The sequence below is a fragment of the Triturus cristatus genome, chromosome 5_2 (genome assembly GCF_964204655.1).
Source record: "Triturus cristatus chromosome 5_2, aTriCri1.1, whole genome shotgun sequence".
Classification (NCBI taxonomy): Eukaryota; Metazoa; Chordata; class Amphibia; order Caudata; family Salamandridae; genus Triturus; species Triturus cristatus.
The window spans coordinates 1102541109-1102567558 of NC_140588.1; the positions used below are offsets into that span (position 1 = coordinate 1102541109).

Genomic DNA, 26450 nt, shown 5'->3' on the forward strand with positions numbered 1-26450 from the left:
CAACGTCAGGTCTGGGTCTAACAATGGGACATCTGTCAAGTCTTGTCTGGGTTTCGTCGTGATTGTAATAACTTCAATACAATCATGAGCTAGTGGGTCTGTTCCGATTACAGGTAAAAGTGTGGCAGGATTCAATGTGTTACAACGTCTGATTTCTATATGTGGCTGAAACAATGTTAATTCATACCCTGTAAGTCGCGCTATAGTCAAATGTTGTGTTTGCGTTCGATTCACAAGAACCTCTACTGCATGTGGTACTTGAACTGTCAATGGATGTCCTAACACTATGGCATCGCTTTGTCTGATTGCTAAAGCTGTTGCTGCCACTGATTTTAGGCATGCAGGCAAAGCCTGAGCTACGGGATCTAATGTACTAGAAAAATAAGCACATGGTTTGTGTGATCCTGCTTGTTCCTGTGTGAGTACTGACAAGGCAGTACCTTCGCGCTCTGTAACAAAGAGTGTAAACTGTTTATTGTAACATGGTGTTGCTAAAACAGGTGCTTGGCATAAGGCTTTCTTTAGGCTTTCAAAAGCTTGTGCATGTTCCTGAGTCCAAGGGAGAACAGTCGATGTGGCTGCCTCCTGTGTTGTCAATTGAATGAGTGGTTTTGCTAGAAATGCATACTGAGGGATCCACTGCCTACAATATGAAGTGAGGCCTATGAAAGCCCGCACCTCCTTTTGTGTCTTGGGTATTGGCATATTAGCAATTAGCTGGATGCGATCTGGTGTAAGCTGCCTTCCCTCCTTGGACAGCGAGTGTCCAAGATAAACAACTCGCTGGACACAGAATTGCAGCTTAGAAGGGGACACCTTGTGCCCTTTTTCGGCTAGAAATTGTAAAACTGTCAGTGATGCTTTCTCACATTCCGGTTCGCTTCTAGCGGTGATCAGCAGATCATCGACATATTGAAGCAGGGCAGTGTTGACTGGCAAGTGGATACTGTCGAGTTCTCTTTTCAGTGCTTGACTATAGATGCTGGGGCTTTCTGTAAATCCTTGAGGTGCGCGTGTGAATTTAAAGCTACGTCCATTTAAACTAAATCCGAACAAGTATTGGCTTTCCGGATCTATTGGGACACTGAAAAAGGCATTCTTGAGATCAATTACAGTAAAGAATGTTGCTTCGGAATCAATAGCTGTCAGTAATGACGAGATATCTGGGACCACAGGGAATTGTGGCACAATGCATTTGTTCAATTCGCGCAGATCAATAACCAATCGATATACTGGCGGGGCCTTTGGATCTGTTCGTTTAAGAATCGGAATTATCGGGGAATTACATACATTGGAGTCTGTTTCCACAACCACTCCTTGGGCAATGAGCTCGTCAATGATTTGCAGTAAAGCCACTACAGCATCTGGGGGTAACTTGTATTGTCGCATTCGTGGTAGTACCACTCCTGCCTTTAGTGTAACTCGATATGGTGTAATATTCATGCAACCAACATCAGTAGGGCCTTGTGCCCATAAATGTGTAGGTAAAGTCTGCAGTCGGGGATCCATGTCTCGAGACACATAGTGACCTTTGAAATCACGTAAAAACAATCTTACTCCTTCCGGAGAACAACATATTATAGCTCCTAGAGCTTTCAGTGTTTTTATACCTAACAAGTTTTCTGGACATGATTTAGTAAGTAATAAATCTGTAGTTCGGGTCAGAGGTCCTATCGTAAGTGGAAGAGGCTGTGATACTTCATTAACAATAGGTTTTCCTGAAAAACCAAGGGAAATATTCTGTGAGCCTGAGAGGGGTGCCCCTGGAACTTCACTACGTTTTATGGTTGTTCGACTTGCCCCTGTATCAAGTAAAAATTTTCTATCTTGGCCTAATAATTCACTATGTACATAAGGTCCTTCTTGGTCTACTGGGACCTCGATAAGGGGTAAGTCAACTTCCCTCTCTAGGCTGGTTCATGCGTATCGTTGATAATCAGGATAGTCGTACTGTGCGGTCTGGTACAGCTGTCGTGTCGTGGTTTGTGTGGCAGCAACAGGCAGCGCTGGTGCAGCTGGCACAAACTGTATAGACTGTTGTGGAGCTGGCATGGACTGTGCATGCTGCGGGGCTCCTTGTTCATTCTGATCCTGTCTAGGTGGCCGTGGTCTTTCCTGTGTTTTACCTGTGGCAATATTACGCTTTAGGACTGGGAAATCGTGTATGTAATGTCCTGGCTGTTTACAATAGTTGCATGTCCCTTTTACAGGTCCTGCTGAATCACCGGAATGTGTCGTACCCTTTTTATGTCCTTCAGCTGGAACTGTCTGGGAGACTAGCATTTTCATTTTCGTGTCTTTCATGCGTCTTTGTTCATGTTCTTGTTCCTCTCTAATTCTATTGTGATGATACTGTAACATTTGTAACATTTGTGATGGGGTGTTACCTTGCCAGGTACTCTCGAATTTTAATACTCTATTCTTCACTTGGGGCAGGGAATTTTCAACTAATTTTGTCACAAACAGATGTGGGTATGATTCGCTACTTGCTTTTATGCCACTATTTATACCAAAACATTTTTCAAATCGGGCATAGAAATCACTAGTGTCTTCATCTTGCTTTTGTTTACAGGCTGAAATTGTACCCCAGTCTTCCTTTTTCGTAGTTAATAAACGTGGCAGTACCTGTACTAGTAAACCTGGTAGTGCTTTAGTTTTATCCCCAAGCCCTGCTCCTGCAGTTCGGGCCTTTTCTTCTGCTTCTAATGCTGTCCAGTCTATCTTTTGGTCTCCCACCTCCCACTCTTTTTCCTTGAGTTTTTCATAAATGCCAGCAGGCATCAATACCTTTAATATTGTCATAATGTCGGGATAGGTATACTCTCCCATGAGTAACATGTCTTTAATTTCTCGGTGGAAACCCGCTGGGTCTTTGTCATGACTGGGTACCACTTTCTTCATTTGTAACAATTCTATTTTCGATATGGGCGTATATACAAATACACGTTTAAACTGATTGTCCTCGCCTTTTATTGGGTGTACTTCTCGTAAGGGATTCTGTCTGTCCATGTAATACGTCGTTCTTTCCTTGATGGGCAGTGAGACATGTTCTGGGCATACAAAAAGAATGTACTGCTTTCTTGATTCTAGTATTTCTCTAATTAACTTAGTACCTGAACCTCTCCATCTATTCGTGAGTAATTCAGTCAATATATCAGGTAAGGGACCAGGATCTGAATGTTGGTTTTTATATAGTATAAGGAGTTGTTAAATCATATAAATCCCAGCTAAACGCTGTTCATCTGGGGTAAGGTTCAAAAATGTGTGTGCTACTGTATCATCACCATATTTTCCGGGACTGTCAACCCAATGAACGGCTGACCTGGCTAATTCTTGTTCATCCATAGAATCGAGTAAATGATAACCCCTTCGTTCTCGGAGTAATTTGTCAGCGGCTTGGAACGAATGCTCGGGGGACCTTATATTTATAATAGGTGTTTGGAAATTCCTGTTATTATCTGGACATATCGGACGTATCGGGTCAGAAAAACATCTAGTACTATTACAAGATCTTCCTCTACCTACATAGGCTATTGTTTCTGACTGTCCTGTGGGCAGTCCTGATCCTTCTTCCTCCTCGTTTTGTTCAAACTGGTCTACCGCTAATCTCTCTTCGTGTAGGCGTTCTATTTCTTTACGGATCTTTCGGCACATGGCTATTATACAATTTTGCCTATCATGTCTCCCTTCTGATATATTCTGGCTCCATCTGGTAAGAGTTTGCATTGCTTCCGGATCTACCCCCGGTCGGTCTTGATTTCTGATCACACAATTTATGAGGAAACGTAACAGTTCCCCCTGTATCTCCACTTTCTGGTATTCCATAGCTCTGTTAATACATTCAGAATCTCGCCCTGTTTGGACAAAATGGTATATATTATCTAGATGCATAGTCATTCCTGGTAACTTCCCTAAATACACCGCGGCTCGTCTGATACGTAATGATGCCATGATCATTTCGTCCTCTTTGCCGGGCACAGGGTCATATCTACAATCTATAAGAAGTTCCTTAAGCGTGCGGGAATTTATGAGTTTGGGGGTACGTGGATGTGCTGATTCTTGAAAGGTAAGTTTATTTATTCTGGGTGGCGTAGAAAAAATGTTGGTAGCACCTCCGGTAGCCCCATCTGGGGTATCGGGCGTGAAAGGATTCGTTGAACGCGATACAGCAACTATAGGTGTGGACACGGCTATAGAAGTAGCTGTAGGAACAGATGTGGAAACAGATGTGCTTGCCGGAACTTGTGTCAGGATTTGTTGCTGTAGAGATACAGATACAGGATCTTGGCGTTGAACCACCCCGGCAGACGGTCTATGTGGGGCGGGGTTAGCATACTCGGGAGCTGCGTCATCTAAATATGAGGAAAGAAAAACATCTTCTGCTGTTCTAGGATGCCCCTTAGGATGCATTTTTATTGGGAACAATGGGGGTGGCAAGTCTTTTGGTATCTCCGGAGTAGCCTTAGGTAATCCCTCGGCCAGGAGGGGATACATACCATTCATAAGGGCATTTCTTTGTCTGTCTACTTGTTCTGATTTCACTCGTGTACCTTCTTCAATTAATAGATTTTCTCGGACTTTATTTGAATTCTCCTTATTTTTCTCCTCCTGTCGGAGTGCTTTTTCTGTACGTCTATGAGATTCTTTACGCCATAACTCAACGGTGTCTTTCTGTGACTGTCTGGCTTTCCTTTTCCATAACTCTTCCTCTACTTTCATGATGCACTCTGCATCCCAGGTCCCAGCTGCGGGCCACCTCTGACTTTCTGGTAATTCCTTGGTGTAGTCTACCCATAAATCAAGAAATAATATAGCGTCTAAGCCGTGTTTATGATACATGAAGTACCCTGGAGTGTCCCTAGGAGGAATAGGAACAGCTTCTTCGAGTACCCCTTTTCTAGTTGTGATCTGTCTTAATTTAGAAAAGAGCGGCATATTGAGAACTGATCTGATACTTAATCTTGAACAAACTTAATACAATAAACACAATAATGAACAGTCATTCATACCACAATATGCAGGACGTATTAACAAATTTAACATTTAACATTTAAATGAGCAACAATGATGATGACGATCTAAGGAAACTTAATCACTAAACATAATACTCGGCATTAACTGAATTATTCTGAATTTATATACTTGATATACTAGATATACTGCTAAACAGTACAGATACACTGCTAAAACAGTGCAGACCGGATTTGTGTACCCAAACCCGTCTTGACCGGCACAACCTATGTGCACGTCAGAACGCCTCCCCAGTAATGGTACTCACCGGGTAGCTCGGAACGGAAGGCCTCGGAACGGAACTGAACTGGACCGGACTGGACTCGACTCGAAAACTTCGGACACTTCGGAACATCGGAAACCTCGGAACTTCGGAACTTCGGAACTTGGTGGGCCTCTGTATACCTCGGATCTTGCTCTCTCAGCTAGGCTCTGGTCGGGATACTTCGCACTTCTCACCGCCTCGTCTGGGTGTTGATCGCAGCCTCAGTCGCCCCCGCTTGACCGGAGGGAGATACAGGAAATCCTGCTGGTACGCGTTGTTGTCCGTCCAGCTGTGGCAGGAGACCGGGACTGCAACGCACCGCCGGCGCGTGAGATGAGAAAGTGTCCCTATTCGGGCACCATTCATGTGGTAAATAATTTAATTACCGGGACTTAATTTGATACAGAAACATAACAAAAATAGCTCAGTAAATAAGAGGCAGAATCCGTGGTATTAGAGGTTCGGAATGGGCTTTATTCCAGTGGACGATTCGAATCGGTGACTCCAAGTTCCATCACCACGGAGGTTCAGGAAGTGAAGTACATACTTTATTGATAAGTAATCACTTTTATACAATAGGCATTACAATGAAGCAAATGCAGGAGGCGTAACAATTCATAATGTAGATAAAACATACATGCGTAGCAAAAGTAGGCGTAACTGGGTGTAACTAAAGAACGTCATCAGGTGTGATGTCATAATAGGGTGGTTCCATGAAAGAATTTCGCAATGTCAGCAGAAATACTTGGCAGGAATGCGCGCGCAGCAGCATGACGTATGATTGACGTGCAACTAGGGGGTGAAGGGGACTTGACATTTAGCTCTACATGTGGCGACAGAAGTCTGGAGGGTCAAGTCAACCTAATCCCAAATCATATCTAACATCCTATGTTTAAAGAACTATGTTATCCAAAAGAGAGGTCTCTTAGAGTAGAATCTTATTCTATACTGACTATACTGACTGTTAGTGTGTGTACAAGCGTCTAAGTGTCTACACTAGATGCGAGGGCAGAAGTCTTCCATAATAATAGGGCTATGAATTACTTGCATAAAGACAGAGAAGCCTGGCCTTTGCTCGGTAGCTGGAAGAATGTTTACTTAAACTACTAGACAGGAATGCATTGGGCAGGGAGCGGAGCAGATAATTTCGAAGGTGAAATACAGTTTTTGGCAGGCAACAGGCTGATGTCAGGCATCGAGAGCCGCGCAGGGAATGAGACAAAGTTCATGGTCACAGATGCAGGCTCAGACTGGAGCTTTCAGAGGCAGAAGGCAAGAAGAGCTTGACGACAGAATCAGGGCCTACTTGCCTGGACTGAAAAATGGCATAAGTGAACCATATAAAGCCGGTGGCCTTTCATACTTAGGAATGGAATATCCGGCCTATTCATGGCGGATCTGAAAGAGGACATGTTGACGGTGGACGCACATGTGTTTGCGTCTTCATAACTGGAACTGGAGGGAACATACATGTACTTGTGATTCATACATGAAACCGTTGGGGTCCAAGATAGGGGACATAACTGATCAGAAAATCCATATTTCCACAGGTTGTGCGGCAGCTGGTGGTTGCGGCAAAGCCTGCAATACATTAACTGGAGGTGGCATATTAACAAGCTGAGGAGGCGCCGTAGCATTTTGCGCATATGGGGGTGGCGAACTCAACAAGTGTGACATTAGGGGATCTTTCTCCTTGTCTTCGGACTCATTTTGCTTAGAGTGCGGTAAAGCCGGGTAACATTTGTCAATCCCTAACTTACGCTGCCTGTGCAATTGCTCGCTCATCTGCTCCTCCTCAGTATCTCTAAATTGTACAGCTGCTTGCATTACTGACATACCTTTCTCTCTTTTATTCTTTTTCGCTAGCTTAATTTCCTTCTGTTTGGCTTCCTTCCGCCATAAGCGGAAAGAGTCAAACATCGCCGGCCGGGCTTTCTTCTTAAACAATTTAATTTCCAAATTATCTAGAATATCGGTATCGAAACTACCATTTTGGGGCCATTTTAGAACACCGTCCTTCCTGGTGTAGTGGATCCACACTTCGTTATATGCAATAGGGCCTACGCCATGTTTTACATAGAGCTCATAAGTTGGAGTTCCAACCGGAGGAACCGGACATGATTCTTCCAGCTGGAAATCTTTTCCACAACCTAAACAGAATAATCTACCAAATATTCTAGAACCAGGCATCTTCGCTCACTAGTCTAGATCCAAACGTCAAAGGATTATCGATTACGATAGTCTCGTGAATACACGAATCCTCTGGCTTTGGGGTTTGCAAACACCAAATCACCAATTACCAAATCAAATCAAACGATCCCGAGGGATACCAAAACAAATGGGAGACGCTCCACTTATACTTAACTGAATATTGCTGATCGATGACGTCACCAGAAGACTCTCTCGATTGTTTCGCTCTCTCAAACTCGTCAAGGGTCCAAAACAGGTCGATTAATCAGGGCAGCAGTCCTTCGTAGCCGTCGGGACGCGGGGAACCTCACAGAAAAGACTTTCGGACCACGTCGACATGCAGGGGTCGATGAAGTGGCGGCCTTCCTCCGGAATTTCCACACAAAGCTCCTCACGAACCTCTGGCTTGGACTGGTACCGCTGAAATCGGCCCCACGTTGGGCGCCAAACTGAAGTACCGGGTATTTTAGACCCAGCGGTGCAGGGGCACACACCCTATGACTTCGGGGTTTCACCCTGTTCCGGACCTACAGAAAACCAGAGTCTTCTGGGTGAAGTCAAAGAATCGTTTATTGGCTGCAGACCAATGACAGGTATCCTAGAAGTACAACAGCGTGTATGTTCTCAGGAGACTGCTGCCAATCATAGGAACGGACTACATCTTAAATAGGCCTTTTTCGGCCTCAAGCGTACATTCCTGAGTTTTATGAAACGGCAATATAACAGTGTACATTACAAAGAAAAGGCAGAGTCATGATGACCATCCCACATTCCAGTTCGGCCAACTCACAATGATTTACACAATAAGGTTGCGATCCCACGTTAGATGTCAGTAGACCCCCCAATAAACATGAGCATCTCCTGTTTTGGGAAACAAGTCATAAAGCAGGAACAAGCAGGTGTGGAAGAGATTAGCCGGGGGTTTGTGTAGGATGAGAAGGGTTTTATGATGGGTCGAGCCCTGATGCCAATCACAGGTGGACGGAGGAAGGGGAGCTCGTGAGACCGGTTTGACCCGGGGCAGCGGAGCCAGCTGCCCAGGTCACCGAGAAGTCACGGGAAAGCACATGTACTGAGAGGCCCGTATTTGCTCCATTATAGCCTGTGTGGGGGCAATGACAAGATGGCCACTGTTTCCAAAATGGAACCCGCGTAGTGCAGCAAGATAACGTGTACGCAGTGCATTCAAGGCCAGAACGACGAGTAAAGCACTCGTACATGCCGCATTTACCATTTGCGGTTCGCTAATACCACATAGACAGGGGTAGGGCCTGGTCCCCTTGCTCCAGGCCTGCTCTACAGTCTCTCCAAAGGAGACCTCTCACAGACCTCGTGGATCTGCACCAGTAGCTGATTTGTTTATCTTGCGTGGGTTGCAGTTGCCAAGGCTTAGTGGATCCAATCCGGCCACTAACACCGCAGCGACCCTCATGCGATGTGGGACAGTTGCCCTCCCGAAGCTGGCCTTCCTTGAAGCCTCCCATGGCTGCAGATCCAAGCTACACCTCTTTCCACTTGAAGCACCCGACATTGAAGGGCTCTTTGCTTTGAGCTCCCTGGTCACTGTGCCGTGACCCAGACTCTGTCCCCTCTGCTTTCATGTTCTTCTCTACAAGATCTACAACTTCAATCTTCACGGCATCATCAACGCTTTTGGCTAGCAGCACTTTTGAACATTTTCCCATTGAAAATCAGCCCGCGACCCGACATCGAAAACGACCTATGCACCCGGCTTCCCTGGGGCAGGTAACAGTGGTACCTTGGTACTCTCGTGGTAGTGGGCTCTTCAAAAGCTTAACTCTAAAGTTTTAACTTTGTACTCCTGCTAGAAGTGACTTTAATCTGTTTAAATCAAACCGCAACATTCTCTATAGACTTTAATAGAGAGCTCGATAGCAGCTATTTCCACTGCACACGCCTCCCGTGGGTCCCCTTCCTCATAACCTGGGGTGGATTCTTAAGGGGCCAGTGATCCTAAATGCCCTAGGCATTGTCTGTAGAATTGTTGTGGTTCTTATACCACTTTTTTAATATATGGTTTGGTCCCCCCCTGGGGTCCTATGATTCCAGTGCTATTTTATTGTATCTATCAATGCTTGTTTGAATTGTAACTTTGCCTCAGCCTCATAAAGAGACTTGTGGGATTCTGTTTAGAATAAATACATATATTTTATATATATACCTGTGTGGGATACTCTTTCATTTGGTCATTCAAGAGGTTATCTATGGTAAAACAATAAGCTTAACACTCCTTCAAGACTTAGCCTGAAGGCTGCTCTCCACAGCTACCACTAGGATAGCTTTCTTTAAAGGTTGTCTTAAACCTATCATCAATAGGAGTCGAACTGGACTGGTGCAAGGTGTCCCTTATAACTAGGAGACACCATGTGCCAGGCCAACTTCTCACAGGGGATGACAGTATATGTATGGGTATGTGAGAGGATGCGACTATCTGTATATGTATGTGAATGGGGGGCAGACTGTATGGCAATGTGGATAGGGTTAAAGGTGGTCTAAAAGGGTATGTGACAGGATATGACAGTACGTATGAGTTTGTATGGGTACGTGAGAGTCTCTCATTGGGTATATAAGAGGATGTCAGTGTCTCTGGTTCAGTATGTGAATGGGTATAACAGCGTCTTTGTAGGTATATAAAGGAGAATAAAAGAGGTCTGAATGAGTATAAGAAATGATGCACACATCAGTTTCCTCCTGACTATGTAATGTATGCATTACTGTAAACCTTTCTCTGTTAGTCTATGCATAGCTATATCAATATCTGAAAAAAGTAAATATCTTTAATTATACCCTGCTCTCTTTGCAAAAGCATCAGTGTGAACCAGCTCATCTTAATCTACATATATGTGTATATCTCATTGTATAACTGTATACATAATAAAATGCCTTAATATCTCACAGCATACATTAGCATTTCACTCCTTGTGTTACTCCATACATTGATGTATGCCTCTGTTTTGTTTTCCTTCACCACTTTTTATTCATAGTTACTTATCAGTTCACTTCACTTTATTTTCATGATCTACTCACTTTCAAAATGTCCTTTGACATCCTGCTCAGTTTCATCCATCTTAATAATACTCAGACCCTCTGTATCATTTTCTTTTGCTATAGATGGATACACATGCCTGTTAAATGTGATTGGTGTTGATCATGTTTGGTACTCACTATCAGGTTTTCAAACTTGTTTCAAGAAAGCATGCAAAAACCAAACAGAAGAATGGTAAACCACTCTCATCTTTGGCCAGTTAAAGTGGCATCACCTGCTTCTATTGGTTGAAAGTTTTATGGAGAACCAACATCCAGCCCTCAAGATTGTACACAGTGGTGGGAATGGCCTGGACACAGTGACTGAGAAAGGACTGGAAATCCCAATGAAGAGTACCTTTGAACATTTAATGAAACTTTTCCCTTACACTGCCTTGGGGTTTTCTAAGATATGCCAGAGGCAGAAATGGAAGTTGTTTTCTGAATTCTGTCCACAGACAGAGAAAGCCAGGAAATATCTTAATAAATCTCTTGTAACATGGACTCTGGCAAAAATATTTACCTGCATTTCAACATGCATGGAATATACAGGAGAGATGGTTTTCACTTCCCAGATGAAGGCAACAGAGTGTTTCTGAACAACTGGAAACTCTGCAATCACTCGTATATGTAGTTATCATAGACTCACAATTAACACAAAAGCTCTTCTAAGAGGCACGCTATGTCCCAAATGGTTTTTGACTCCGCAGCCCAATAAATCAAAAGCAGACATTCAATGAAAAAGAGCACATTTAATAATTCGATTAAAAGCTTCTGAATGATTTTTCACAGTGGGTATAACATAGTCTAAATTGGTGTTATTTTAGGTGCATAAGTGGGTTTGCCAAAGGGTGTAACAGTGTTGTATGGGTTTGTAAATGGGTGTGACAGTGTCCCAAAAGGTTTGTGAATAGGTATCACAGAGTCTGTATGGGGTTGTAAGTATATATGAAAGTCTATGTATGGGTATATTAATTGGTTTGACAGTTTATATGGGGTTCTTAAAAGCTGTGACAGTGACTGTATGGGTTTTGGGTTTAATAGAGTCTGTATGTGAATAGCTCTGACACTGTTTGCTTAGGTACATGAATTGGTGTAACAGTGTCTATATGGCTTTGTGAATGAGTATGGACATGGCTGTATGTGCTTGTGAATGAGTGTGACATTGTTTGTATGGGTATATGCATTGGCATGACAGAAGCTATATGGGGTTGTGAATGTCTGTAACGGTGTGTGTATTGGTTTGTCAATGGGTGTGACAGTGACTGTATTGGATATAAATGGGTGTGACAGTGTCTGTATGGGTATATGAATGGATATAACAAAGGTTGTATGAGGTTGTCAATGAGTGTGACAGTCTCTATAGGTTTATCAATAGGTTTGACAGTGACTGTAAGGGTTTGTGAATGGTTGTGTCACTGTCTTTATAGGTTTTCCAATAGGCGTCATAGAGTCTGTATGGGGTTATGAATGTATATTAGAGTATTTCTTTAGAGTTGTAAATGGGTATGACAGAGTATTGACGGAGTTTTGAATGGCTGTGATAATGTCTGTACGGATTTGTCAGGAGGGGTAACAGTGACTTTATGGATTTGTGAATGGATGTAATTTAGTTTCTATGGGTGTGTGGATGGGTATAACAGGCTTGATGAATACAAGCCCCAGCTAGGCCCGCAAGAGACAAGGGTTCGCTCTTCTGCAACGAAATCTATAAGGAAGTTGGCACGGAAACTGCAAAGTACAAAAACAACGTTTATTAACCCTTAAGGGTGGTCCTACAATCCACACAACACTCTTCAGTATTGCAAGGAGTAGCACACAGAACATTCGTACACAGTCCCCTTTTATACACAACAGAGGGGCTCATGAGTGGGTGGATAGTACATGAAGTCGAAGAACATTACCATTTAGGGTCATTCTCGATTCTAAATCAATACATGGGCGGAGCTAACACACTCCTTGAGCCCGCGAAAACACATGGTCAAGCAAAGCTAATTATAACAGATGTGGTCAAGTCTGGGCATGCGCCAGATGGACAAGAGGGAGCTATTTATAACTGTTGCTAGGCAGATTACAAGAGCAACTAACACAGAGGTCGGACTCTCCTCGTGGTGAACACGTGGCAGCATGTCAATACAAAATGGAGTCCGGACTTCTGCCAACATAATGGGGAAAACACGATAAAAGGGAAACACTAATGTTTTCAGTAAATGCTTAATCACATTCTGCCTTAATTTACAACAGACGACCCTTTCAGCATTTACTGAAGACATCTGGCTTCCAAGAATAATCATCGTATACGTCAATTATCATCATTCCTTTAACCTCTTTAGCTAGACCCTTCTGGCGGGCAACTTCGGCAATAGCTTTCTTATCTGGAATGCAGAATGAAATGCATACAGAACAACATAATGGTCCACATTGAATACACATACAGAGAAAGAATAGAATTGCTATGATAATACAAAGACCAGTTAAGACCTTCCATCCCCAGGCAGTAACCAATGCCCAAAACCATCCAGAAAAGGACCAAGTGCCGTTTTCCGTGTGGATTTCAGCTGCTATTTTATGCAGCTTATTAATGGCGTTATAAACGGATGGTGTATGATCAGGAATGAACACACAGCAGCTACTTCCAATAATTTTACAGGCTCCTCCTCGATCAGCTAGCATTACATCCAATACCATACGGTTCTGCAATGCAACAATTCTGGTAATCTGTAATTCTTCCGTAAGATTCCCAAGAGCAGCAGCAGTCTGATTTGTCACAGCTTCTACCACTCTTGTTAATCTTCGGATCTTCCTACTATTCAAGGCGGCACCAACAAAGAAGAACAATCCTAAGTTAAAATCAATATACTGTTGCAAACTGGTATCAGTCTGGTCCACATCATCCGTCGATAAAGTACGTTTATACCTATTTACAGTCACATTATTCAACAATTTCAGGTCTTTATGATACGATGCAGGTGCTAGGAATACAGGGGGTAGTAGGAATGATACATAGCATACCCCGGACCACCCAGCCGGCAAACGGTAATAACCTTTATTTCCACATACAAAATAGGTATTATGGGATGCTAGGAAGGTGCTGTTATTCAGTCCGTCGATATTCAGAACAGTTAAACAATCACTGACACCAACAGGGATAAAACCCACACTCTGGACACACAGGTCCGCTTGGGCTTGTGCCACTTGGATCACAAACTTGTCCTTCCCCATAGTGTCTCTAGTGTTCGTAAAGATATAGGGAATGGATTCATTGTCTGGTCGGTACTCTTCCCATTCCCAAATCGTTCCATTTGCTTGTGGATATCCATTTCTGTCCTGATGACATTCTTTATTAAGTCTAAAAAGCAGTCGTCCCACTGTCGGTTTCCGAGTGGCAAACAACAAAGTGTACCATGCTCTACAAGAGCCATTGTGAGAGAAAGGAAGTGGTATGAATGGCGTACCTCCTTTCTTCTGATGGGCTGGCATCATCCCACATATCCAACAGTTCGTAGCATTTGTAGCAACGTGGGTGTGATGCAGCATCTGAATGAAAGTGTTATTCAAATAGGATTGTCGATGCTTCAACTCTTGATATGGCAATGTGTAAAAGTAGTGCTCCGCAGGCACTGGAGTCGTCAACACAAGTGTCTCTCGAGCTGGAGTTGCCTCCTCCACAAACCATGTGGTTATACCAACGATAGCTACTGTTAGCATGAACCCCAACGCACAAAAAATCTTCTTCTTCTCCATGTCAAAGGAAACAATACCCTAATATCTTCCTGAAACTAAAAGTCTGTCAGAACTCTTCCCCTTGGGCAGCGGTTGATTTCTTCACCAACGGGCCAAGACGGGTGTCGCTACACTAATGCAGGGCTGATCCCCCCCCTTGCCTCAGCGGCTCTCCGTTTCACTAACCCAAGGGCCGTTCTGACAGTATGTCCCAGTACTGAAGATCTCACTTCCTTGGTCGCAGATGATATCGCCTTCCTCCAGAAGTCGTGTGGTCCGAAAAGAGCTCCTCAGTGTCGTTTGGCCTCGCAACACGGCCTGTCTCTGCTGCTAAGATGTCTCGTTGATCGGTCAGCACGGCAGACTCCACCAATCCGGGCGGTACCTTTCGACAGTGCAAGGAATGGATCCAATTCTTCCTGTTCGAGACTCGCACTGCCGTCCTCGTTGCAAGAAGGACTTGCTCAGGTCCGATCCATCTCGGCTCCAAACTGTTCGTTCTGTCGAAGACCTTCAGCATGACATGATCCCCAGGCCGGAGACCATGTCCTTCACCGGTAGACCGATCAGGGAGCGCCTCTCGGACCTGTTGATGAATAGAAACCAAGTTATCCATTAACTGTGCCAGATAATCGCTCATCATTACACAAGGTACATCATACACAGCCTTAGGCCTTGGTGGACCCCAGATATTCATTGGGCGTCCAAATACAATCTCATAGGGTGTAAGGCCGGTTCGAGAGTGTGGCACCGACCTAATTGACAATAACGCCAGTGGCAAGGCGTCTGGCCAAGTCAAAGATGTTGAAGCTTGAATTTTGGCGATCTTAAGCTTCAGTGTACCATTATACTTCTCGACTAGTCCTGCAGACTGAGGGTGGAACACGGCATGGAACTTCTGAGTGATGCCTAGGCCCTTCAAGACATACTTTATAACATCCGCTACAAAGTGAGGGCCATTATCACTCCACAGAAGTCTACAGACGCCGTATCGGGGGAAAAACTCTTTCAGCATTAGCTTCGCTGTAGTCATTGCAGTATTGTCTTTCGCAGGGTACGCCTCAACCCACTTACTGAAGGCGCAAACCACTACTAGAACATACTTCAAATTGTTACAGCGCTCAAGCTGGATATAATCCATCTGCAGAACCTCAAAGGGTGCAGTGGGTGTCGCAAATCCTCCTGCTGGAGTTCGCGTGCCTTTCCCTGGGTTGTACTTCAGACAGATCATACAGGTCTGCACCACCCTCTTTGCCGTGCTAGCAATCTCTGGATGCTCCCAGACTTGAGTAAGCAATTTCACAATTGCGGAAGCTCCAACATGTGCTAGCCCATGTGCCATCTGGACCATAGGTTGTACAAAAGCCGTGGGTAATTTCCATCTATCCATCTGCTTATTTCTCCAGCAACCCTCGTCATCCAGCTCTCCTTCGCTAACCCATTGTTCCCGCTCTTTGTCAGAAGCGGTCTTTTGTATTTCTCGCACTTGCTCCTTCGCATCATGCCATCTCTCCACCTGTGACTTCACTACATACATGGCAGTAGTGCCGGGCTGCATCGCAGTCTCCCGTGCTACTCGATCTGCTAACGCATTCCCTTCTCCAACCTTATCAACCACTTTCCTATGGGCGCTACACTTAACAATGGCGATTTTCTTTGGGTATGTCAATGCAGTTAAAAGGTTATGAACTAACTCCCCATGCATTATCTGTACCCCATGTGACGTTAGAAACCCTCTCTCCTTCCAGAGTAGGCCGAAATCGTGCGCTACTCCGAAGGCATAGCGGCTGTCTGTGTAAACATTCACACACAATCCTGTACTGAGCTCACACGCTCGTGTTAACGCTATCAGTTCCGCTGCTTGAGCTGATTTCTGTGGTATGCGTGCTGTTTCCACTATCGTCTGTAACGTGGTAATTGCATACGCTGCTGAAGTCGTACCATCTGGTAGCTTCAGGCATGATCCGTCTACCCACAACTCTCCATCTACCTCTGAAAAGGGCGTATCCTGGAGATCAATACGACCCTTTGTTTGTTCCTCAGTCACAAGAATACAATCATGCGCTTTCTGCGCCTCAGGCTGGATCTCGGGGTATGGCAACAATGTGGCCGGGTTTAACGTCACGCACCTTTTTAACGTAATGTGAGGAGCTAAAAGCGTCAACTCATATCCCGTTAAACGGGCACTGGTCAAATGCTGCGTCTTTGTTTGATTAAGCAGGGCATCAACAGCGTGGGGAACTAACACCAACAGTTTATGGGACAATACAATTCCTTCACTCTGCCGTATTGACACAGCTGTCGCCGCAACCGAGCGAAAACACCCTGGTAATGCTCGGGCGACAGGATCAAGCACAGCCGAAAAGTATGCACAAGGGCGCTGCTTATCGCCGTGCATCTGCACTAAGACTGATAATGCACATCCATCTTTCTCATGCACATACAACGAAAAGGGTTTTGCATAATCAGGGGTCCCTAACACTGGTGCTGAACAAAGGGCCTGTCTTAATTGCTGAAAAGCAGCGTCACACTCATCTGACCAGGGGATCGGGATGGGCGTGTCTTTTGTCAAGAGCGCTAGTAATGGCTTAGCTATGTGTGAAAATCCCAATATCCACTGTCTACAAAAAGAAACAAGACCCAAAAATGCACGCACATCCTTCTGCGTGGATGGCCTTGGTGTGTCCAAAATTACTTGGATACGATCTGGTGTGAGTGCACGCCCCTCCTTAGACAAAAGGTGACCCAAATAAGTCACCTTTGGTCTACAGAATTGCAATTTCTTCCTAGAGACCTTGTGATTGTGGGATGCTAAAAAGGAAAGTAAAGCTATCGTACTTTCCTCGCACAACTCCAGGGTGTCAGCCGCCAACAGGATGTCATCGACATATTGAATGAGGGCGACCCCCTCGAGTAAAGCAAAGGAATCCAACTGTCGTTTCAAGGCCTGACTGTAAATACTAGGGCTTTCTGTGTAGCCCTGGGGAATTCTACAAAAGCGATAAGATCTATTGTTTAATGTAAACCCAAAAAGGAATCGGCTATCAGGGTGAATGGGAATAGAAAAGAAGGCATTTTTCAAATCAATCACTGAGAACACGGTCGCCGTAGGCGGGACCAGGGTGAGCAACGTCGTGATATCGGAAACCACCGGGTACTGAGGTATCACGATCTTGTTCACCTCCCTCAAATCAATTATGAACCGATAAACCTTTGCATCCGTGTCCTTTTTCAGAATAGGGAGAATCGGACTGTTACAGATATTATAGGGAACTTCTTCCACTACTCCTACCGCGATCAAATCTTGCACAATCTGTATGAGAGCTTCCTCGCCCTCCTGGGAAATACGATACTGGGGGAGGCGTGGTAGCACCGCCCCCTCCTGGACACTAATGTGGACCGGAGGAATCACCATTTGTCCCACATCCGTGTCCGACGTGGCCCATAAAGCTCGGGGGAGGGTAGCCAACAACGCATCCTCTGAAATCGTACACATCCGCCCAGATCGGGGGTAGTTGTCATTTAAAATCACCCTCACACCCTCAGGGGAACAGCGAATTGTAGCCCTAAAATGCTTTAACATATCAAGGCCCATAATGTTATCCGGTGTGTACGGAGCAAGCAGAAACGGACAAGGCGCAGAAAAACAATCAACTTTAAATGCAAGGGGCTGTGAAAGAGGGCTTCGGGAAAGTGTACCGTCAAACCCTACCGATGTAACTATTGAGCCGGATGGGGGAGCCCCCGGAACCAAGTACCTAGACAACGCACTACGTGTCGCTCCTGTATCCACTAGGAACTGATCAGTAGAACCTAAAACCTCAGCCGATACATAAGGACCCGTCTGATCGACCGGCACCTCAACTGATTCGGACCCCCATCCTACGCATTCCTATGCATGCTGAGAATCGTGATATCCCGAGTGATCGATGTCCGATACATGGTACTGATGCTGGCGATCAAAAATATTCGAGCTATCTCGGTGCTGTCCGGCAGTATCAAAACGGACATTATCATTAGAGGTCCCTCTAAAGTTCGAGAAGCCCCCTCTCCCCCTCTGGCCACCTAGAGTGTGCCCCTGCCGCGAAGCGCGCAAAGCTGGGCACTCCCTGGCCCAATGGCCCAACTGCTTACAGTACGCACATTGGTTCTTATTCAAATCAGGTCGGCCCGAAGGGGGACCATAAGATCCGCTCCTTCCCCTATTGTTATTACCCCGGCGGGGCGGGCCATATACTTGTGCTAACATAACTTTCGTTTTGAGATCTTTTGACTTCTTCTCCTCCTGGCCCTTCGCCTCGTGCTCCTGACGCTCATAATACTGGGCGATGGTCAGAAGGGCCGTCGGTGTCGCGGAGGACCAAGAGCTCTCACTCGCTTTTAACCGGGCCGCAACTGCCGGCAGTAGATTAGCCACATATTTGTCCGCGAAAAGGTGGCGGCCTGTGTCGTCGGTAAGCGACTGGCCACTAAAATCATGGAACGTTTCTTCAAAGCGCGTGAAGAAATCTGCCACTGACTCATCAACTTTCTGCTTACATGCCGCCAACATATTCCAGTCAATCTTCTTGGGGGGGATTATTGTTTTTAATTTAGCCACAATAGCAGCAGGGAGATCTAGAATATTCCGGGGAGGTTTCTGTGCGGGCTTCCGCTCCCTATCCTCATCCTCAAGGTCAGACCACCGGGCCTTAAAAGCAACTATATCATCCACCTTTCGGACAGATCGCCACGTGTCCGGTGGTAGAATAAGGCCAAAGAACAGATCTATATCCGCTAAGGTCATAATGCAAGAATTCAAGGCCCCCTCGACTTCTTCATAGAAGGCCGCTGGATTCTTGCGGGGGTCAGGCAATGCATTCTTTAACGCCATAACATCGGCTCTATGCCATGGAGTATAAACCCAATTATACACGAAATATCCCTTAGCATCGACGGAGTTAATATCGGAGCTAGTCCCCGCCTCTCGCATTGGTTTAGCATGCACTATGTCATCCTTATCTGACTGGGAGGCGGATGGGTGGCCCTCTGCTGCAACCGAATCCGACTGCTTCTCCGTTTCCGCTCGTTGGCGTGCTTTCTCTCGAAGGGCCAGTACCTCGTCCCGCAAGGCGAACAGCCGCCGAGCCGCCTCAGGAGCCTTAGAGGGAGAAAAAGCACCGTTACGTATTGCTCTGGCATCCGAAGACACTTCGTCAGGCTCAAAAACATGAGAATATTTTCGGAAAGCATTAATCACTTCATCCGCGAAATGACCCAGAAAATACACTTTATCTCTCTCCTGCCATGGCCCCCAAATTTGAAATAAGTCCTCCTGGGATACCTTGCCTTTCAGCGCACGGAAGGAAATTTGCCGAAGCTCAGCCATTTGCTCGGCTGGCAACATGGACCGCGTGTCTACCTTACCCGAAGCCGGGTCAGAATCTTGCGTCCGCGGAGCAGATGCGCCAACATAAGGGGGCGGAGAGCGATCTAGTAAATAAAAATCGTCATCAGGATTATTAAGGACAGGATAAAGTGGCTGGCGAACAACATATTGACCCGAAACTTGTAGCCTACGCTCTTTCTCTTGTCTATCCGTCTGTTCTTTGTCCTCCCGACGCTTTGCTTCCTGTGCTCGCACATGATCATTCTTTCGTTGCTCTTTATCAAACAATGCTTTCTCACGTTTCTCTCGCTCACGCACTTCCTTCACCCATAACCGCACACACTCAAACATATCCTGACGAGCACGTCGCTTACACATACACTGTTCCACATACTCAATCTTACGCATATCAAACGATCCATACAAAGGCCATCGCAACTCAGGATCCTTCTTGGTATATTTCCTCCACAATGTGCTGTACATTATGGAAGAAAGACCATGCTTCACGTACATATCCCTATTAGGAGTCCCCTCTGGGGGAGCTGGAGCAGATTCCTCGAGGTTCAACCGGTTACCCAAACAGCAGCACCACTTACGGAGTGCGCTAAAAGCAGGCATGTTAGGAATAATGCAAAATATGCAGTATTATCAAGAAAAATGGCACTTAATCGTTGCGCCGTTCCAAGTTTACACAGCTCCGGAGAAATTTCTCCACATTACCTGCCTATATGTGTTGCAACGCATATATGTTCACAAAGACAAATTCAAAATATGACTAGTCACCATCAATCAAACTCAAATAGCCACACCAGGCTTCAAAACTCGGAGCAAGTACCGTACAACGGTTCTTACCAATCAAGAGTCCAGGTTCCAACTGCCAAGCTCCACAATCGCCCAAACGGCTCTCACGGCAGGACCGACAGAAGAGGTCTCAGTCGATGACCGGCGCCACCCAGATGGTCAGCTCGGAAGGGAAGGAAGAAAAACCTCGGGATGCCAAGGCTAAGACGCCGCTGGCAGTGATCACGTCCCTGGCCAAACTCCTCACCTTCGTCGCGACCAGTCCTTCGAGCATCCGAGTCGCCGATGAGCCCCACGGCTCTCTAAGGGGATTTGAATGGGTATGACAGTCTCTAAGGGATTGTGAATAGGTGTGACAGTGTCTGTACAACTTTGTCAATGGATTGACAGTGCCTGGTTAGGTACGTGAATGGATGTGACAGTGTCTATATGACTTTATGAATGGGTGTGACAATGTCTGTATGGGTTTAGGAATAGGAGTGACAGTGTCATTATGGGGTTGTTAATCAGTGTGACAGTGTCTATATGGGTGGAACACTGAATGTGTAAATGACTGTATGGGTATAAGAGGGGGTGTAACATTATCTGTATGGGTATGTGAGTAGCTGTGAGAAGAATAGGATACAAATATGTATATATTGTTCTATATGTATATATTTTTTCAGCTGCTTTAATTTAGCGGATCTCTAGCCTCGCCTCGCAAGGAATCCGCAGATTAAACGAATGATCAAAAAAAAATTGGAGCCATATTTATGGCCATAATACACCCTCACTCTTCATTGCAAGCATTCACATGGGGTCAATAAACCTCTCACCTGTCCCCTTCACTTAATATTCACTCTATGATTTCAACAACTGCAACCGTTCCATGGCAAACATAATGATCTTTTCTGTCGAGGTGCAGCCAGCCAATCAGGAGTTCGTCAGTGAATTTGAATCCACATCCCCTGATATAAAAATTTGTTTTCCAGTTAATATCTTCCAAACTACCGAACAGATTTACGCCAAATCACAAAATACATGATCTGTGAACCAAGATTTAGCTTTCTGCCAAATTTGATATAATTCCGTCCAGCAGTTCTGGCTGTAGTCGTGTCTAATGGTCCTATAGGATTAACATAGGGAAAACACATTTTGGGACCCTACCTTTTTCTCTGCCCCTTTTACACAAAAGCACCCCAAAACTTTCCAGACCCCATGTGAAGTATCAGCATTTCATGAAGATTTATCAACTGTTACCAAATATATAGGCACCTGAATATATATATATATATATATTCAATTGTAAGAACCCGACATTTGGAGGCCCATTCTCAGCGTGTTTACATCTTTATTCTGCAAGGCAGCAACGGTCAACAGCACGTTAAGTACAGCATGAACTTTGGCCATCAATGTCCCAACGCGTTTCGGGCTTCCTCTAGCCCTTGCTCACGGGAAGGCAATGAAGAGAGGCAGCTGGCAGTTTCCTCATAAGTATCCATGTTCCGCCCTATATATATATATATGGCCCCATGCATGCCACTTGCCCAAGGCTAAACATCAAATAAATGGGGGGCCTGCACGGAATTTCCACAGCCCCAGGGACCACCACCTCCCTTGGGCTATATATCACAGTGGAGGGGGGCTGTGCCACCCACCTCTTGGAGCCATAGATTGTCTGGTGATAGCTACCTCCCAGGGCCAGCTCCTGCTTTGTCCTGGGGTGTTCACCCTGGTATATTGCGGATTACTGTTCCATGGCAGGAGCTTTAACTGCTCCTGCCAAGCCATAACAAACACTCCACTTTCAGCAAGCGAGAGCGGGAAAATTCTCTCACTTGCTGGAAGCAGAGCATTCATCTGTTTCCTTGCCCACTTTCAAGCGAGCAGGGGAACAGGCAAATTGCTTTCACACACAGGGAGCTGTATTTTCAGCACCTCCATATGTGTGGAAGCAATGTTAGTTCATGCAGGAGGTGAGGCACCGACAGGAACTGAAGGTGCCTTCAGGCTACTCCTGCAGTCCAGGTGCAGACTGTGTTCCTTGGGGACCCGCAGGAAAATATGGCTGGGCCACAGGGATTGGCGTTCCTGGACAGATATTGACTCTGGGAGAGTGCCACATAGGCAATCTCCCCGATAGTATAATGTCTGAAACTCTGGGGATGGGGTCCTCAGGGCAGAAATTGGCCGGGGGAGGGCTGTGCAGACCCCCACCCAGTAATATAATGGCCGGGCCCAGGGGGCTGGGGTCCCTTGGCCAAAATTGCTCCCCTCCTCCATGGCAAAAAGGCCGGGTGATGGGGTCCCCGGGACCCCATAGGAGAGGAGGGGGTAGCTCCACAGCCCACTCCCCTATTAAAAACATAATTTAAAGGCTGTGCCCTGGGGAATGTGGTCCCGTAGTCCACAATCGACCCCCTCCCCGGGTCCAAAATTGGCCCTAAGGTAACTATAACTCACACCCCCATGCACAGGTTTCTCATAAAAATGCTCACTTCAAATGTTGCAGTAATATTATTAATGATGTCATAGAAGATGTCATGAGCAATTTAATATGTGGGGTACTTAGCAGTGCATGATGAGGGCTTGAGTTATAGTTACCTTAGGGCACATATAGTTACTTGAGATAACTGTAAGTATAACTTTTGATTTTCAGTGGTTTTGTGTGTGTAAAATCTGAACCTAACTAAAATGTCCCTGTAACCTTTGTTTTTATTCAGTGAATTTCTATGTTTTTTCACTGCTGTTTCCTAACTATAATGTCCCTGCAACCTGGGTGTCTCAGGGCATGTGAGTGTGTGTGTGAGTGGTTGTGTGGGTGTGTGAGTGTGTGGTGGCTATATGAGTGTGTATGTGACTGTCTGTGTGGGGCTGTGAGTGGGTATGGGACTGGCTGTGTGGGTGTGTCAGTAGGTATATCATTGGTTGTGTGGGTGTGTAAATGTATGTGAGTGGTTTTTACGATTTGTGAGTAGGTGTGAGAGTGCCTGCATAGGTGCGTGAGTGGCTGTGTGAGTGACATCATGGGAGAGTAAGGTGGTGTTGGAGTATGTTAGTGAGGAATGAGTAGGGTTATGGATCTCTGAGTGAGTGTATGCTTATTTGTTGTGTTCTGGATTGGTAGATCCACCCTAATCCATGAGGATCTGGGGAGGATCTGTGGCTTCTCTGATGCTTAAATCAAAACATTTTTGGACATTTATGGTCCATGAGGGATCCCTCACAGACCCCTCCATTAGTCCCATGGGGTTAGGGTACCTTTACCCTGACCCCTTCTATCACCTTTTAACTTTATTTTCCCCACTAGGACCGTATATGAATGAACACAATGACAACACCAAATTTCCAATCAGGTGTGGCCAGTCAATCACTACATTGCTGTTGGCATGTTGAATCAGGAATACGAGGAGGATCTGCAGAGGGACAAACCCCTATAGATACACATTTGAATTACAGTTGCTATCTTGAAAACTACATAGCTGATTTTCACCAAATTACAAAAAGAGTCGCTTACTGGACCAAGATCTACCTTTCTACCAAATTTGGTGTAATTCTGTCCAGCTGTTCAGGCTGTATTCATGTCTATAAACCCTAAGGGAAATAGAATAGGAAACTCACTTTCTTACCCCCCTTTTTTCGTCCCCCACTAGTGGATATACTTAATTACACTTACAATCTCAATATTTTTGGGCTTATTTTTATGGACACAATATTCTAATCTATCAATAAACCGAGGAGACATTTAACCAGATTTCTGTTAGGAATAAAATAAAATGTTGAGGTTTTACTTAAGGTGTTGTCTTGAGGCCAGCAGCATTTGAGTGGAAGACATTTGAGGAGGATTGCTTTGGAAATCAGTGGAAGAGAATGGGGTTTGAATGAGGTTAAGGTGATGTGTTTCATTGCCAGGGTCTGAGGACACCAGTCTTCCAATGCATCAGTATCTAGAAAGAATCTCTGTGGGGACTACTGTGAATTTTGTCTTGAAACCCAGGTAGAAATATATATTCACTCAATGGATTTTTTGGAAGTGAGGGTCTTATATTTTGCTGTTTCATGCTTTGGTGAGGGATTTGATTTGATGGGAAGGTTTATTAATGCCGATTGAGATGACTGCTCCCACACAGTGGTTGTAATAATGTGTGATGTAGATGGAAGGATCACCGTAAACGTATCTGGCAATGACCATATTTAAGAAATTATGGATATTTTCACATTGCCTAGGAACAGAATGCTCTTTTACATCAAGGAAAACAATAATTCCAAACATATAAACTGACACCAGCATGTCTAATAGGATTCCAGGGAAGGCAGAAATGCAATGAGATGTGTATGTGAATGTGCTGTAGCTAATAACCCAGTGACCCAAAGCGCCGGGACACTCCCGGGAGTAGCCGCGCGCTTAATAAATACCTGTTATCATAACATAACATACTGATAGCTGCAGCGAAGTGCAAGACAGAAAGTGAACAGCACGGGCAGTGGAGCGGCCATCTTGAAAAGGTTTATACATTTTTCCATTGCAGCTATGAAGATGGTCCCATTGCATAACAAGTGTCAGTCAACAATTAAAAGCATATTAATCACCTTGTATTTCTTTATTCCAGTGAAACATTGACTGAGAAGGAACAGATGTTACGAAAAAAAATTACAAGAGTTCTGAAATATGACGTCATGAGCAGTAACCCTTTGTCTCCCGTCATCCACTCCCAAGCTGACTGTCTGCTCCTGGTGCACTGTGTGGAGCACTTTGTCTCAGACGAGAAGTCCTACTGCGAAGCTCTGAAAAATGTCTCGTCACTGTTAAAGACTGGAGGACATCTGATAATGATTACAAAATTCTGTGCGACATTTTTCATGTGCGGTGACGTCAAGTTACCTGTTTTCTGCTTGGATGCGGATTTTGTGAAGGATGCTCTCAAGGGGGCTGGTTTTGTCATTGAGGAAGATCACATTTATCCTTGGAAAACTGAAGGTTTGTACAATCTAGCAGATTTTAAATATTTTGCTGTTATAAAAGCACGCAAAGAAAGAGAACTGTAATCTTTCAGTAGATAAAAAAGTGGATGCAAAATTATGAAAAATTAAGCTCATCTGAGCATCAAATTTCTTTCATTTCCATTTTCGCATTATATATATTCTTCAAAATTATAATTATTTCTGTAATATTATAATGAACTGTTCATAGAACACAGAAGTAGTCCACAAAGCTGGGCAATGTTGAGTAACCATGGTGAGTGAAACCATTAGTGAGTAGTTGGTTCATAAATACAATCAATAAACAATGATGTCATCCTAACTCCTGGACATGGCTTTCTTTTCAAGAGCTTCTCATTTCTGGTGCTTTCTTTTTAATTGTAAACCCCAAGGACCTGGATTCTCTTTCAGGCAATTATATTCATAACCCAGAAGCCTGACAGTACTAGTGCCCGGTTTCCAGCATCAGTTCATCAGTTGTACAGAAGTCGACCACTAATTCCACTTCATCTCTGACAATGAAATGACACTTGGGAAGGTTGACCATGCACTCATGATTTCTTGATATTTATTTTGAAAATTAGGAGGGTAGTTTATTTTCCTTCATTCCTTGGCACTTACTGAAATTCAATATTTTTAAACATTAGACTTTAAACAAAAGACCTAAAAGGTTATAGGAAAGTGGTGATGTTATGGGTATGTTTTCAAGAGTGAGCCAATTGATAATTACATTGGTGCGCATTCGGCTATAATCGAAGATTGCTGCTTCTAGCCCTTGAGCACTCTGGGTGCATTGGAACTTGCCACAGGTGATGGAGAGGCTATGTACATCAGATCTTATCATGATGAATAACACCAATTGCCATACTGAGGGACTTATTTAAAAGCCATGTGTACCTCCAGATATCACTTTGGTAACATTCAGCTGGTATACAGGGCTTAGCTATATCTACAAGGCCACATAAAACCACCCTGTGTGACTTTTCATTGACTTGTAGATATGGAGTAAGGCAAATCGGTGCATGTTGCTGCCTTGCCTTACTCTGCATGAATGAGGCCTTCCACAGGTGTTGATGTTGGTTTTATCTC

General features: G+C 44.8%; 1 protein-coding gene across 1 annotated transcript in view; it reads left to right on the plus strand.

The window, feature by feature from the left end:
- The window catches only part of LOC146829773 (nicotinamide N-methyltransferase-like), a 178149-nt gene extending 152466 nt beyond the window's left edge, over positions 1–25683 (plus strand). The window contains exon 3 of the mRNA XM_085608491.1: positions 24992–25683. Within this exon, the coding sequence (XP_085464617.1) occupies positions 24992–25427 (436 nt within the window). The 3' untranslated portion in view covers positions 25428–25683. The remainder of the gene's footprint in view (positions 1–24991) is intronic.
- Positions 25684–26450: the final 767 nt, after the last annotated feature.